The sequence below is a fragment of the Ranitomeya variabilis genome, chromosome 4, assembly GCF_051348905.1.
Source record: "Ranitomeya variabilis isolate aRanVar5 chromosome 4, aRanVar5.hap1, whole genome shotgun sequence".
Taxonomy (NCBI): Eukaryota; Metazoa; Chordata; class Amphibia; order Anura; family Dendrobatidae; genus Ranitomeya; species Ranitomeya variabilis.
In genome coordinates this window covers 749348980-749366805 of record NC_135235.1, presented here as the reverse complement: position 1 = coordinate 749366805, position 17826 = coordinate 749348980, and the positions used below count along the sequence as shown (strand labels likewise).

The 17826-nt window shown below is 44.4% G+C and overlaps 1 protein-coding gene across 1 annotated transcript in view; it reads left to right on the top strand.

Annotated features, from left to right (window-relative positions):
- Window positions 1-17185, top strand: part of LOC143766745 (uncharacterized) — a 74262-nt gene extending 57077 nt beyond the window's left edge. Inside the window, exons 2-6 of the mRNA XM_077254658.1 lie at window positions 12007-12771; window positions 12853-12966; window positions 13823-13882; window positions 13962-14109; window positions 14317-17185. Coding sequence (XP_077110773.1) covers window positions 12016-12771; window positions 12853-12966; window positions 13823-13882; window positions 13962-14109; window positions 14317-15101 — 1863 coding nt within the window. The 5' untranslated portion in view covers window positions 12007-12015 and the 3' untranslated portion in view covers window positions 15102-17185. The remainder of the gene's footprint in view (window positions 1-12006; window positions 12772-12852; window positions 12967-13822; window positions 13883-13961; window positions 14110-14316) is intronic.
- Window positions 17186-17826: the final 641 nt, after the last annotated feature.

Genomic DNA, 17826 nt, shown 5'->3' with positions numbered 1-17826 from the left:
CTGTATATTATATACTGACAGTACGGGCTCCTCTGTATATTATATACTGACAGTACGGGCTCCTCTGTATATTATATACAGACAGTACGGGCTCCTCTGTATATACTGACAGTACGGGCTCCTCTGTATATTATATACTGACAGTACGGGCTCCTCCTGTATATTATATACTGACAGTACGGGCTCCTCTGTATATTATATACTGACAGTACGGGCTCCTCTGTATATTATATACTGACAGTACGGGCTCCTCTGTATATTATATACTGACAGTACGGGCTCCTCTGTATATACTGACAGTACGGGCTCCTCTGTATATTATATACTGACAGTACGGGCTCCTCTGTATATTATATACTGACAGTACGGGCTCCTCTGTATATTATATACTGACAGTACGGGCTCCTCTGTATATTATATACAGACAGTACGGGCTCCTCTGTATATTATATACTGACAGTACGGGCTCCTCTGTATATTATATACTGACAGTACGGGCTCCTCTGTATATAATATACTGACAGTACGGGCTCCTCTGTATATTATATACTGACAGTATGGGCTCCTCTGTATATTATATACTGACAGTACGGGCTCCTCTGTATATTATATACTGACAGTACGGGCTCCTCTGTATATACTGACAGTATGGGCTCCTCTGTATATTATATACTGACAGTACGGGCTCCTCTGTATATTATATACTGACAGTACGGGCTTCTCTGTATATACTGACAGTACGGGCTCCTCTGTATATACTGACAGTACGGGCTCCTCTGTATATACTGACAGTACGGGCTCCTCTGTATATTATATACTGACAGTACGGGCTCCTCTGTATATTATATACTGACAGTACGGGCTCCTCTGTATATACTGACAGTACGGGCTCCTCTGTATAGTATATACTGACAGTACGGGCTCCTCTGTATATTATATACTGACAGTACGGGCTCCTCTGTATATTATATACTGGCAGTACGGCTCCTCTGTATATTATATACTGACAGTACGGGCTCCTCTGTATATTATATACTGACAGTACGGGCTCCTCTGTATATTATATACAGACAGTACGGGCTCCTCTGTATATTATATACTGACAGTACGGGCTCCTCTGTATATTATATACTGACAGTACGGGCTCCTCTATATATTATATACCGACAGTACGGGCTCCTCTGTATATACTGACAGTACGGGCTCCTCTGTATATTATATACTGACAGTACGGGCTCCTCTGTATATTATATACTGACAGTACGGGCTCCTCTGTATATTATATACTGACAGTACGGGCTCCTCTGTATATTATATACTGACAGTACGAGCTCCTCTGTATATACTGACAGTACGGGCTCCTCTCTATATTATATACTGACAGTACGGGCTCCTCTGTATATTATATACTGACAGTACGGGCTCCTCTGTATATTATATACTGACAGTACGGGCTCCTCTGTATATTATATACTGACAGTACGGGCTCCTCTGTATATACTGACAGTACGGGCTCCTCTCTATATTATATACTGACAGTACGGGCTCCTCTGTATATTATATACTGACAGTACGGGCTCCTCTGTATATTATATACTGACAGTACGGGCTCCTCTGTATATTATATACTGACAGTACGGGCTCCTCTGTATATTATATACTGACAGTACGGGCTCCTCTGTATATTATATACTGACAGTACGGGCTCCTCTGTATATTATATACTGACAGTACGGGCTCCTCTGTATATAATATACTGACAGTACGGGCTCCTCTGTATATTATATACTGACAGTACGGGCTCCTCCTGTATATTATATACTGACAGTACGGGCTCCTCTGTATATTATATACTGACAGTACGGGCTCCTCTGTATATTATATACTGACAGTACGGGCTCCTCTGTATATTATATACTGACAGTACGGGCTCCTCTGTATATTATATACTGACAGTACGGGCTCCTCTGTATATTATATACTGACAGTACGGGCTCCTCTGTATATTATATACTGACAGTACGGGCTCCTCTGTATATTATATACTGACAGTACGGGCTCCTCTGTATATTATATACTGACAGTACGGGCTCCTCTGTATATTATATACTGACAGTACGGGCTCCTCTGTATATTATATACTGACAGTACGGGCTCCTCTGTATATTATATACTGACAGTACGGGCTCCTCTGTATATTATATACTGACAGTACGGGCTCCTCTGTATATTATATACTGACAGTACGGGCTCCTCTGTATATTATATACTGACAGTACGGGCTCCTCTGTATATTATATACCGACAGTACGGGCTCCTCTGTATATACTGACAGTACGGGCTCCTCTGTATATACTGACAGTACGGGCTCCTCTGTATATTATATACTGACAGTACGGGCTCCTCTGTATATTATATACTGACAGTACGGGCTCCTCTGTATATTATATACTGACAGTACGGGCTCCTCTGTATATTATATACTGACAGTACGGGCTCCTCTGTATATTATATACCGACAGTACGGGCTCCTCTGTATATTATATACTGACAGTACGGGCTCCTCTGTATATTATATACTGACAGTACAGGCTCCTCTGTATATTATATACTGACAGTACGGGCTCCTCTGTATATTATATACTGACAGTACGGGCTCCTCTGTATATTATATACTGACAGTACGGGCTCCTCTGTATATTATATACCGACAGTACGGGCTCCTCTGTATATTATATACCGACAGTACGGGCTCCTCTATATTATATACTGACAGTACGGCTCCTCTGTATATTATATACTGACAGTACGGGCTCCTCTGTATATTATATACTGACAGTACGCGCTCCTCTGTATATTATATACTGACAGTACGGGCTCCTCTGTATATTATATACCGACAGTACGGGCTCCTCTGTATATACTGACAGTACGGGCTCCTCTGTATATTATATACTGACAGTACGGGCTCCTCTGTATATTATATACTGACAGTACGGGCTCCTCTGTATATTATATACCGACAGTACGGGCTCCTCTGTATATTATATACTGACAGTACGGGCTCCTCTGTATATACTGACAGTACGGGCTCCTCTGTATATTATATACTGACAGTACGGGCTCCTCTGTATATTATATACTGACAGTACGGGCTCCTCTGTATATTATATACCGACAGTACCGGCTCCTCTGTATATTATATACTGACAGTACGGGCTCCTCTGTATATTATATACTGACAGTACGGGCTCCTCTGTATATACTGACAGTACGGGCTCCTCTGTATATTATATACTGACAGTACGGGCTCCTCTGTATATTATATACTGACAGTACGGGCTCCTCTGTATATTATATACCGACAGTACGGGCTCCTCTGTATATTATATACCGACAGTACGGGCTCCTCTGTATATTATATACTGACAGTACGGGCTCCTCTGTATATTATATACTGACAGTACGGGCTCCTCTGTATATACTGACAGTACGGGCTCCTCTGTATATTATATACTGACAGTACGGGCTCCTCTGTATATTATATACTGACAATACGGGCTCCTCTGTATATTATATACCGACAGTACGGGCTCCTCTGTATATTATATACCGACAGTACGGGCTCCTCTGTATATTATATACTGACAGTACGGGCTCCTCTGTATATTATATACTGACAGTACGGGCTCCTCTGTATATTATATACTGACAGTACGGGCTCCTCTGTATATTATATACTGACAGTACGGGCTCCTCTATATATTATATACTGACAGTACGGGCTCCTCTGTATATTATATAGTGACAGTACGGGCTCCTCTGTATATTATATACCGACAGTACGGGCTCCTCTGTATATTATATACCGACAGTACGGGCTCCTCTGTATATTATATACCGACAGTACGGCTTCTCTGTATATTATATACTGACAGTACGGGCTCCTCTGTATATTATATACTGACAGTACGGCTCCTCTGTATATTATATACTGACAGTACGGGCTCCTCTGTATATTATATACTGACAGTACGGGCTCCTCTGTATATTATATACTGACAGTACGGGCTCCTCTGTATATTATATACCGACAGTACGGGCTCCTCTGTATATTATATACTGACAGTACGGGCTCCTCTGTATATTATATACAGACAGTACGGGCTCCTCTGTATATTATATACAGACAGTACGGGCTCCTCTGTATATACTGACAGTACGGGCTCCTCTGTATATTATATACTGACAGTACGGGCTCCTCCTGTATATTATATACTGACAGTACGGGCTCCTCTGTATATTATATACTGACAGTACGGGCTCCTCTGTATATTATATACTGACAGTACGGGCTCCTCTGTATATTATATACTGACAGTACGGGCTCCTCTGTATATTATATACTGACAGTACGGGCTCCTCTGTATATAATATACTGACAGTACGGGCTCCTCTGTATATTATATACTGACAGTATGGGCTCCTCTGTATATTATATACTGACAGTACGGGCTCCTCTGTATATTATATACTGACAGTACGGGCTTCTCTGTATATACTGACAGTACGGGCTCCTCTGTATATACTGACAGTACGGGCTCCTCTGTATATACTGACAGTACGGGCTCCTCTGTATATTATATACTGACAGTACGGGCTCCTCTGTATATTATATACTGACAGTACGGGCTCCTCTGTATATACTGACAGTACGGGCTCCTCTGTATATTATATACTGACAGTACGGGCTCCTCTGTATATTATATACTGACAGTACGGGCTCCTCTGTATATTATATACAGACAGTACGGGCTCCTCTGTATATTATATACTGACAGTACGGGCTCCTCTGTATATTATATACTGACAGTACGGGCTCCTCTATATATTATATACCGACAGTACGGGCTCCTCTGTATATTATATACTGACAGTACGGGCTCCTCTGTATATTATATACTGACAGTACGGGCTCCTCTGTATATTATATACTGACAGTACGGGCTCCTCTGTATATTATATACTGACAGTACGGGCTCCTCTGTATATTATATACTGACAGTACGGGCTCCTCTGTATATTATATACTGACAGTACGGGCTCCTCTGTATATTATATACTGACAGTACGGGCTCCTCTGTATATTATATACTGACAGTACGGGCTCCTCTGTATATTATATACTGACAGTACGGGCTCCTCTGTATATTATATACTGACAGTACGGGCTCCTCTGTATATTATATACTGACAGTACGGGCTCCTCTGTATATTATATACTGACAGTACGGGCTTCTCTGTATATTATATACTGACAGTACGGGCTCCTCTGTATATTATATACTGACAGTACGGGCTCCTCTGTATATTATATACTGACAGTACGGGCTCCTCTGTATATTATATACCGACAGTACGGGCTCCTCTGTATATACTGACAGTACGGGCTCCTCTGTATATACTGACAGTACGGGCTCCTCTGTATATTATATACTGACAGTACGGGCTCCTCTGTATATTATATACTGACAGTACGGGCTCCTCTGTATATTATATACTGACAGTACGGGCTCCTCTGTATATACTGACAGTACGGGCTCCTCTGTATATTATATACTGACAGTACGGGCTCCTCTGTATATTATATACTGACAGTACGGGCTCCTCTGTATATTATATACTGACAGTGCGGGCTCCTCTGTATATTATATACTGACAGTACGGGCTCCTCCTGTATATTATATACTGACAGTACGGGCTCCTCCTGTATATTATATACTGACAGTACGGGCTCCTCTGTATATTATATACTGACAGTACGGGCTCCTCTGTATATTATATACTGACAGTACGGGCTCCTCTGTATATTATATACCGACAGTACGGGCTCCTCTGTATATTATATACTGACAGTACGGGCTCCTCTGTATATTATATACAGACAGTACGGGCTCCTCTGTATATTATATACTGACAGTACGGGCTCCTCTGTATATACTGACAGTATGGGCTCCTCTGTATATTATATACTGACAGTACGGGCTCCTCCTGTATATTATATACTGACAGTACGGGCTCCTCTGTATATTATATACTGACAGTACGGGCTCTCTGTATATTATATACTGACAGTACGGGCTCCTCTGTATATTATATACTGACAGTACGGGCTCCTCTGTATATTATATACTGACAGTGCGGGCTCCTCTGTATATTATATACAGACAGTACGGGCTCCTCTGTATATTATATACTGACAGTACGGGCTCCTCTGTATATTATATACTGACAGTACGGGCTCCTCTGTATATACTGACAGTATGGGCTCCTCCTGTATATTATATACTGACAGTACGGGCTCCTCCTGTATATTATATACTGACAGTACGGGCTCCTCTGTATATTATATACTGACAGTACGGGCTCTCTGTATATTATATACTGACAGTACGGGCTCCTCTGTATATTATATACTGACAGTACGGGCTCCTCTGTATATTATATACTGACAGTACGGGCTCCTCTGTATATTATATACCGACAGTACGGGCTCCTCTGTATATTATATACCGACAGTACGGGCTCCTCTGTATATTATATACTGACAGTACGGGCTCCTCTGTATATTATATACTGACAGTACGGGCTCCTCTGTATATACTGACAGTACGGGCTCCTCTGTATATTATATACTGACAGTACGGGCTCCTCTGTATATTATATACCGACAGTACGGGCTCCTCTGTATATTATATACCGACAGTACGGGCTCCTCTGTATATTATATACCGACAGTACGGGCTCCTCTGTATATACTGACAGTACGGGCTCCTCTGTATATTATATACTGACAGTACGGGCTCCTCTGTATATTATATACTGACAGTACGGGCTTCTCTGTATATTATATACTGACAGTACGGGCTTCTCTGTATATTATATACTGACAGTACGGGCTCCTCTGTATATTATATACTGACAGTACGGGCTCCTCTGTATATTATATACTGACAGTACGGGCTCCTCTGTATATTATATACTGACAGTACGGGCTCCTCTGTATATTATATGCTGACAGTACGGGCTCCTCTGTATATTATATACTGACAGTACGGGCTCCTCTGTATATTATATACTGACAGTACGGGCTCCTCTGTATATTATATACTGACAGTACGGGCTCCTCTGTATATTATATACTGACAGTACGGGCTCCTCTGTATATTATATACTGACAGTACGGGCTCCTCTGTATATTATATACCGACAGTACGGGCTCCTCTGTATATTATATACTGACAGTACGGGCTTCTCTGTATATTATATACTGACAGTACGGGCTCCTCTGTATATTATATACTGACAGTACGGGCTCCTCTGTATATTATATACTGACAGTACGGGCTCCTCTGTATATTATATACTGACAGTACGGGCTCCTCTGTATATTATATACTGACAGTACCGGCTCCTCTGTATATTATATACTGACAGTACGGGCTCCTCTGTATATTATATACTGACAGTACGGACTCCTCTGTATATTATATACTGACAGTACGGGCTCCTCTGTATATTATATACTGACAGTACGGGCTCCTCTGTATATTATATACTGACAGTACGGGCTCCTCTGTATATTATATACTGACAGTACGGGCTCCTCTGTATATTATATACTGACAGTACGGGCTCCTCTGTATATTATATACTGACAGTACGGGCTCCTCTGTATATTATATACTGACAGTACGGGCTCCTCTGTATATTATATACTGACAGTACGGGCTCCTCTGTATATTATATACTGACAGTACGGGCTCCTCTGTATATTATATACCGACAGTACGGGCTCCTCTGTATATTATATACTGACAGTACGGGCTCCTCTGTATATTATATACTGACAGTACGGGCTCCTCTGTATATTATATACCGACAGTACGGGCTCCTCTGTATATACTGACAGTACGGGCTCCTCTGTATATACTGACAGTACGGGCTCCTCTGTATATACTGACAGTACGGGCTCCTCTGTATATTATATACTGACAGTACGGGCTCCTCTGTATATTATATACTGACAGTACGGGCTCCTCTGTATATTATATACTGACAGTACGGGCTCCTCTGTATATTATATACTGACAGTACGGGCTCCTCTGTATATTATATACTGACAGTATGGGCTCCTCTGTATATTATATACTGACAGTACGGGCTCCTCTGTATATTATATACTGACAGTACGGGCTTCTCTGTATATACTGACAGTACGGGCTCCTCTGTATATTATATACTGACAGTACGGGCTCCTCTGTATATTATATACTGACAGTACGGGCTCCTCTGTATATTATAGACCGACAGTACGGGCTCCTCTGTATATTATATACTGACAGTACGGGCTCCTCTGTATATTATATACTGACAGTACGGGCTTCTCTGTATATTATATACCGACAGTACGGGCTCCTCTGTATATTATATACCGACAGTACGGGCTCCTCTGTATATTATATACTGACAGTACGGGCTCCTCTGTATATTATATACTGACAGTACGGGCTCCTCTGTATATTATATACCGACAGTACGGGCTCCTCTGTATATACTGACAGTACGGGCTCCTCTGTATATTATATACTGACAGTACGGGCTCCTCTGTATATTATATACTGACAGTACGGGCTCCTCTGTATATTATATACTGACAGTACGGGCTCCTCTGTATATTATATACTGAAAGTACGGGCTCCTCTGTATATTATATACCGACAGTACGGGCTCCTCTGTATATTATATACCGACAGTACGGGCTCCTCTGTATATTATATACTGACAGTACGGGCTCCTCCTGTATATTATATACTGACAGTACGGGCTCCTCTGTATATTATATACTGACAGTACGGGCTCCTCTGTATATTATATACTGACAGTACGGGCTCCTCTGTATATTATATAGTGACAGTACGGGCTCCTCTGTATATTATATACTGACAGTACGGGCTCCTCTGTATATTATATACTGACAGTACGGGCTCCTCTGTATATTATATACTGACAGTACGGGCTCCTCTGTATATTATATACTGACAGTACGGGCTCCTCTGTATATACTGACAGTACGGGCTCCTCCTGTATAGTATATACTGACAGTACGGGCTCCTCCTGTATATTATATACTGACAGTACGGGCTCCTCTGTATATTATATACAGACAGTACGGGCTCCTCTGTATATTATATACTGACAGTACGGGCTCCTCTGTATATTATATACTGACAGTACGGGCTCCTCTGTATATTATATACTGACAGTACGGGCTCCTCTGTATATTATATACTGACAGTACGGGCTCCTCTGTATATTATATACTGACAGTACGGGCTCCTCTGTATATTATATACCGACAGTACCGGCTCCTCTGTATATTATATACCGACAGTACGGGCTCCTCTGTATATTATATACCGACAGTACGGCTCCTCCTGTATATTATATACTCAGCTGTAAGGCTCCTCCTGTATATTATACAGACTTGGCGTTAAATGAGGACCCACTGTTGGGCAACCGCCAGGAATAAGTGTCACATATGATGATGCATTGTGTGATGGTGTGATTTGCTATGTGGGTATCGTTTTTCATGGTGTTCTCTTGTAGAAGGAGTTGGTTTCTAATTGATGAATGGCTGTTGCTGCCATCTATCAGCCCCCGCTGTATTGTTTGCCAAAATGCTAATGACATATTGACCTAGCTTCTTGAAACAATGAGCCCCTGAGACCTTCTTCCTCCTGACCTGTGAATGAGGAGGGAGACTTAAAATATCAGGGAGGCGAGACACAGATCAGTCCTGTTTGGAATGATGATGGGTTCACAGCATCTCAGAGAGAAAGAAGAGTATATGGACTATGCTATCCTCTGTCTGCTGGATTGTTGGACTTTTATCCTGTTACTGAACTGCATTCGTGGTCTGGACTATTTTATCCTTTGTGTGGTGGATCGTATATGGACCTTTCGTATTTTTTCCTAAATAATGGTTTTGGAATTGCTTACTATACTCTTGCTCTGTTGATTGTGTGGTATCGGTGAAGAACACCGTGACAACTGGTGGCAAGCAGCGGGATCAACAGAGCATAACCTAATGGAGAACCACCCACAGAGTGAGTACAGAAATGGGACTGTATCCAGTTTACAGGAGAAAGCCAGAGACCTGGACCTGAACTACCAGGGACTGAATAAAGAGGCCTTAATTGACCTACTGGTGGGTGCCAGCCTGGCCACCTCCTCCCATATGTCTGAAGGACGATCACTGGAGACGAGGACCCCCACCCCAAAAAGCCAGTGGGTGGTGTGGTACGAAGAAGAGATGGCGGTTCTGGGCCCAGGCGTCTCTCAGGAGTTCAAGGAGGAGGCTGCCCGCCGGGCACAGCGGAGACAAGAAGCAATGGAGCTTGAAAGAGGGAGTAACGCAATGTGCAGTGTAAACCCAACGATCCGGGAGCCTGTACGGATCACCCGGACAGAGTTTAAGCCATTTGATGAGGTTTTCGGAGATGTGGAGGGGTTCTTCAAGGACTTTGAGCAGCAGTGTGCTGTGATGGAGGTGCCCCACTCTGGCTGGATGCGTTTGTTAGTGGGACTCCTGAACGATAGCCTGGCGGAGGCTTACCGAACCACTGACTCACAGCGGAATCGGGATTATAACATTGTAAAGCAGACTATCCGGGATTACCATGCTATCACCCCAGACTCATATAGGGCAAGTTCCGAGACCTCTCAAGCACTATGGGGGGATCGTTTAGGATGTATGCACATAACATGTCCCAGGCATGTCTGGAAGCAGAAAACGTCTTTACTGTGGAAGATGTTATACAGGCGTTCCTTATAGAACAATTTCTTGCCAACTGACCCACAGAGGTACGGGAATAGGTCCGGGAGTGCACGCCGTGCACCGTCGATAGCGCTGCAGCCCTGGCCGATGAAGCCCTTACTATCCCACCGCTGCCACCAGTTGTCACTGGGTCCTTCTCCGGTACCACATAATCAACAGAGGTAGAGTATAGTAAACAATTCTAAGACCTTTATTTAGGCAAAATACGAAAGGTCCATATATAATCCACCACACTGAGGATTCAATAGTCCAGAACACGAATGCAGTTCAGTAACAGGATAAAAGTCCAACAATCCAGCAGACAGATGATAACATAGTCCATATACTTTTCTTTCCCTCTCATGTGCTGTCTTCACATTATGGTTCCACACAGGACTCATCTGTGTCTCACCTCCACCTTCATATTGGGTAGCACAGAAGATGCCACAATGATTATTCGGGCTTGTCAAAGTGATGGTGGCCGACCCGAGCCGTCAACACGAGAGGAGACTCTGGTAAGCCATCCTCAGTACAGCAGTGATCTTAGGAGGAAATCGTCCACCACCACATACAGTCCTGGTTCCCGGCCTAATGAAGATCATTAAAGAGGACCTAGGTCCATGTCAATAGTGGGAAATTTTTGCTCTTCTCCCCCTCTCTTAGTATTCCTTTTTTGTTTTGCCGTTTTTATAAACTCCACCATGTGTTTCCAGAGACGAGGACACTTTATATTTAGTGCTATATTTTCTGCTCTTTAGCAAGATGGCGTTACTCAATGGGTAATTATGCAGAGCAGTCTATAGACACACCCCGAGGATCCTGTCACAGAGGTCCTCCTCCTTGGAGCCATATGCCGGATTTAAGGAAAACTGCAATAAAACTGAATTCTCAGGTGAACAAAAACGGAGTGAGGGAGCAATTTTAGATAGAATGGTGGAGGTCTGTCTAATATGGTCCATTGCTAGGTTTCTTATGATCAGAGATGTGCCTTTGTATAAACTCTGTCACGTAGAAGGAAATCACTCGCGATGACAATCATTTCCGCTCCCATAAATCTTGAGTATGTATAAGACTTTATGCGTAAATGGAGGGATCGATGAAATAACCTGGTCCTTGTCATTTTTCAGGCAGGAGACATGCCGAAATGTCTTGTGAAGGGCTGTCAACATTCCTCCGGGAGGAAGAGCAGCATCCCCGGAGTGATTCTACACCCGTTTCCCAAAGACTTGGCCCTCATTAAAAAATGGCTCCTGCAGACTAACCAGGACTTCGGGGACCTCAACTTGTTTGCTCAGGGAATTCTGCAAGGACAGATGGGCGTTTCTCGGATCTGTTCTGTCCATTTTGCTCCCGAATGTTACTCTTTAGTTGGCTCAGAAAAGTTCCTTTTGGATGGAGCGATTCCAACCAGATTCCCGGATTTTGATAAACCAGCAACCAAAACAGAGGCTGCCGTCAATCCTGCCTTACAAAACCTTATCCTGCCTAAAGGCTTGTGGGCCAACGACGTCTCTGTGGCTTCCAGTATGGCTCCATGGGGATCGGACATTAAAAGTAGACAAGCCAATATGGCAGCCACCAATACCATGGGTATTGGCAAATCCTCCCATCCCACCAAGTCCCGTGTTAATTTACCAGGCGTCGTGCTGGGCTCTGAGAGGGGCTCATTGCACACTGACACGTCTTCTGGGAAGGTCCACCGAGCCGTCCAGTGGCCGGAATATGAGCATAACGTGAACGGAGAAGCATGGAAAGTTCTGCACGACCATTACTACCGCGTGCCGTCTGGCACCATGTATCAGGACATAAACCGGTACTCGCTCTTGACGGACTACATGTCGGGGTATGGAATTATGAGCTACTCTGGAGAATCTTATTGGGAGAATGAACTGGTGCGTTAGCTTCTGGTTGAGGTTTGGAGATGTTTGGTGCTTTTGCCTTTGTCACCTTCTGCCATGTGTTCTTCCCCGCAGTTCTCAATGTTGCAGTGCGTGGCAAGATTTGTCACGGTGAACCGAAATAACAACATAAAGACGGGAAGAATCCTAAACCAAGCCCTGGATATCATCTCCACGTTGTCTGAGGAGGTGAGCCTTTCTGCATCTTTGAGGGAAAAATTGGAAAAATTTGGGTTTTAAAGGTTTGTGTCGAGAGGTTTTCCCCTCCTATTACTAGAGATGAGTGGATCCTTGTACACAGCCATGGTCCAGGTCAGGGCTAGGCCAATTTCGTGAGCTCCTGAGTTCATTTGCCACCCGAATGTGACGGCTATCAGGTGGTCTTGTCATGAGCTGCGCCTGCGATCCCTGAGGCTAAGGTAATTTGGGCAGCTCCTGTACACGACCAGAGAACACTGACCTGGACCGGGGTTGTGCACAGCCATCTGATCACCCCTACCTAGATAAGTGCTGGATTGCTGAGGACCTTACTGCTACCACCCCTCATTTATTAAATCAGGGGGCCACAGTTCCACTCTGCACATAGAATTAATGGGACCTTTGAATGGAGGGTCTGCCAACCATGCGCCCTTCTGCTCCATACAGTGTCTACAGGCCATTCTTGCATGCTCCAGGGACCCTGTAGTGAAAGTCTGCTGAAGGTCCCCATGGCTGCCATGTTGGAGACCCAACCATAGGCTGGGCTTCATGAGAGACCATGATTTTAGGCGTATGCTTGGCCTCGGTGGGAAGGATGTTGAAGCATATTCATCATGAGCTGTGGACCCTCCGCTGCACGGGAGTCTGTGAGTTCATTGAAACTTCACCCCTCCCACCACTGGAGGCGCTGTTTCTTCACAGTGATGTGAGAATTGTGCTACAAACCTGTGGAAACTGTAGAAGGGCTCCTGGTGCTGTGATTGGAGACTGGATGCATTGGGGTCTGTCGGCGCCCGATAAGTCTCTAGAAATCCCCCATTACTCAGTGTTCACATCTTGTTTTCAGGAATGGGTGATCGTGAACAAGAACTCCATCAGTAAAGGTCTGCAGGAGCTGACTGGAGAGGTGAGCGGTTGTCCGGTTTCATGCTTGATGTCAGACATTCGCTGGCTGTACATATAAAAAGTACCGTTGTGTTTCCCAGTTTCCCGTTAAGTGTGACGATGTGGCGGTATACTTCACGAAGGATGAGTGGAGCTATATAGATCAGCACAAGGCGGACTACCAGGACTTTCTTACTGACAATAACCCAACGACTCACACGTGGGAAGTCCCCGAACACTGGGATTCTGGTAAGAAATGGCGCCATTGTTTGTTGAGACCTTATGGGATTTTCTACAAGGCCTAATATAAACATCCGATCATTCTCTGCTCCTTATGGACCCTATACAAGTGGGGTGGGGTAGCATAGAGCCACATTGTTCTGTAACTGAGGGCCAACGGGGAATTAGAAGATGTGACGAGAGTATAAGACTTTCCTCTGTTTTTGTATTTGTCAGATACCATCACTATGGAGGAGGTGGAGGAGGAAGAGGAGGTGGAGGAGGAAGAAGAAGTGGAGGAATTTGATGAAGAAGAAGAGGGAAAAGAAGTCTTAGAGAAGATTGCCAAAAAGAGAGTGGACTCCTCAGACTGGGAACCAGACAGCGAGGTGGAATCTGAGAGCGACGTGGAATCCGAGGGCGGACACGACAACGGTAAAGAAGACAATAAAAGCCTTGTGAAATTGGAGGAGCAGAAGCTACCTCATCCCTGTGACCAGTGCGAAGAGTCTTTTGCCGACGCCGAAGCTCTGGAGACGCACAAAGTGACCCACGTGGAGAAATGCGAGGACTGCAAGGAGGTATTCAACACTAAAGCCAAACTGATAAAACACCGGGCGGAAAACCACGCCGTGAAACGCTACGCCTGCACCATCTGTGGCATCGAGTACAACTACAAGTCCCAGTTTATCATCCACCAGCGGGCACACACCGGAGAAAAACCCTTCGAGTGTGACCAGTGCGGTGCAAGGTTTGGTTACAAGAGCACTTTACTCATCCACGAGAGGAGACACGCCATGGGAAAACCTATCAAGTGCACGAAATGCGACAAGCGCTTTGACAAAAAATGTGAGATGACCAAACACAAGAAGAAAGTCCACGAGACCAAGAGGACAGTTCCCGAGACAATGAAGAAAAAAGTCGAACAGATGAAAAAGAAATTCAAATGTCGCGTATGCGGGAAGTCATTTGTGAATAAGGCGTTACTTGAGGAGCACCAGTGGGATCGTGATCACGACTGAGGACGTGTTGCATCTCAGAAACTAGACAAGTTTATTTTCCTGTTATTTTTGTTTTTAGGTTCGATGCAAACTGGCCAGGCCAAGGGTGAGGCCACGAGAGAGGCTGCAGCAAGGAAAAGAAATACAAGTGGTGGGATTGTGGGAAGGTGCTTCAACATGGTAGACAGTCGGCACTCCCCATGGGTGAATTTCTCAACAGTGCCTTATTCCAGAAGTCAACAGTCTGCGGTCTCAGGGAGGAAGCACTTATCACATGTAGAAGGTGAAGGCTGCTCCGAGCAAGCGCTTCCCCTGTCCTGTTCACATCATGTTTTAGCCGCACGACGCAACTCCAGGACTTGAAGCTCACAACTGAGCTATTCACTATAATGAGGTAAATGGTGCCACTTTGTGCTCCGCCCGGCCCGTGTGATAAGTGTGTCCATCTAAGAGACATACACACACCTGTAACAGAGGCCAGACGGAGCACAACGTGACTCCATGGCTTGTTATAGTGAGTGGCTCTCTGTCCGCACCCTCTTTTGGGAGTCTTAGATATAGTCACTGCCTAAGTCACAAATGTGTGGCCAAAACAAGATGTGAACAGGCCCTAAGACCAGCAGAAAATTTGTTTGTTGCCTCGATGTATGGCAGCGCTTCCTCCTAGGCTTTGGTGAGCCCTCACCTCTGGGTAATGCAATATTTGGTGGAATTTCTTCCCCCTTTTGTAGGGTTGGAAGCTCTTGGTAAACCTGAGAGCTACGTTTCTAGATATCCAACCGACGAATGTCTACGTCTGTAGATATCCAACCTACGAATGTCCACGTCTGTAGGTATCCAACCTACGAATGTCCACGTCTGTAGATATCCAACCTACGAATGTCCACGTCTGTAGGTATCCAACCTACGAATGTCCACGTCTGTAGATATCCAACCTACGAATGTCCACGTCTCTAGATATCCAACCTATGAATATCCAATGAATGGCATAGCTTTGACCACTTGGCCTTCCTCCATTGAACAAAAATTTGTAGGTCGCTGGTCCAGCAGCAACAGGGGTAGTCATTGCGATCCTCCTCCTACCTGCCGGCATCCCTGCTTTGTAGGTCCGATGCAGCATCATCATTGCGACACGGGTATGTTGTTGGGCCACGAATGTCCACGTCTGTAGATATCCATCCTACGAATGTCCACTTCTGTAGATATCCAACCTACGAATGTCCACGTCTGTAGATATCCAACCTACGAATGTCCACGTCTGTAGATATCCAACCTACGAATGTCCACGTCTGTAGATATCCAACCTACGAATGTCCACGTCTGTAGATATCCAACCTACGAATGTCCACGTCTGTAGATATCCAACCTACGAATGTCCACGTCTGTAGATATCCAACCTACGAATGTCCACGTCTGTAGATATCCAACCTATGAATATCCAATGAATGGCATAGATTTGACCACTTGGCCTCCCTCCATTGAACAAAAATTTGTAGGTCGCTGGTCCAGCAGCAACAGGGGTAGTCACTGCGATCCTCCTCCTACCTGCCAGCATCCCTGCTTTGTAGGTCCGATGCAGCATCTTCATTGCAACACGGGTATGTTGTTGGGCCAGGGGTGTCAGAAGGTAGGACATCCACGGACTTCCCCAAACCTGGGTCTATCATTTTGCACAACACTACACAGACGAGGCAGTAATTTCGTTTACCCAAACGAGAACAGGTGGAACGAACTGTAACCAAAGTCTGGGATTTATGACGGTCAACCAGTTCTGGGTTGGGTCCACTAGATTATTGCCACGTCTGTCAGTATTGCTGCAGTTGAGGCGCTTTTTAGTGCCATCAGGATGTGTATATCATAGAATGAGGAGGGAGCCGTAATAATCAGGATAGTCAGAAGATATCTGGTGAAGGCTCCCATACCGGTGATCATCAGATGGACCATATGGAGACATGACCGCCAGTGGACCTGTATATACATATGAAAGCAGTAGTTTCTTAGCTCTTAGAACTTTTCTTATTGTTCTGTTTTTACCACACGTCGCCACTGGAGAGACGACGTTTTATATGTTTATGTAACTTGGTTAATAAATCTTTATCCTAAGAGCTAGAAATAGGGGGCCATGGTCTGGCTGCTCATCTAGTCCTGCGTTCTCATTTATCAGTGGGGTTGTCCAGAATTAGAAAAAACACATGGCTTTCATCCAAAAACTGCTCCATTCACGTCATTACTAGTGAGCTGCAATACTAGACACAAACCCTAGCAATAATTTTATTCTGGCCATACTCTTCGACAGTGTTACATCAAATTAGATTTAAATTATACAAGGGACTAAGCAAAGGGGATGAGGGATGGGGCTGTAGAACCTGCTCTTCTGGATCTAGGAAGTTCAGCTGCAAGGCTGAAAATGGTCGAACTGAGGAAGTTTCCACAAGGGTCAGGATTGGTAAACTCTGCTGTAGATGTGTGCCATGGACACTAAGACTGGAAGAAGTCTATTAATGGACCATTTACCGTCCCATGAAGCCACCGGTTCCATCTGCGAGGGCCATGTTGACGGTGAATACTACCAGAAAGTCTCAAGTTATAACATGACTCTCTTGTGCTCCATAGCACCCCCCAGAACACCATGGCACCATGAGTTTGCTTCTGAAAATCTGTGGTGGTCAAAGATCAGACTCTGAAGTTTGGTCTCACTTATCTGATAGTCCTACTTGTAAGGGTTTGTATGCTTTTTTCAGGAGCA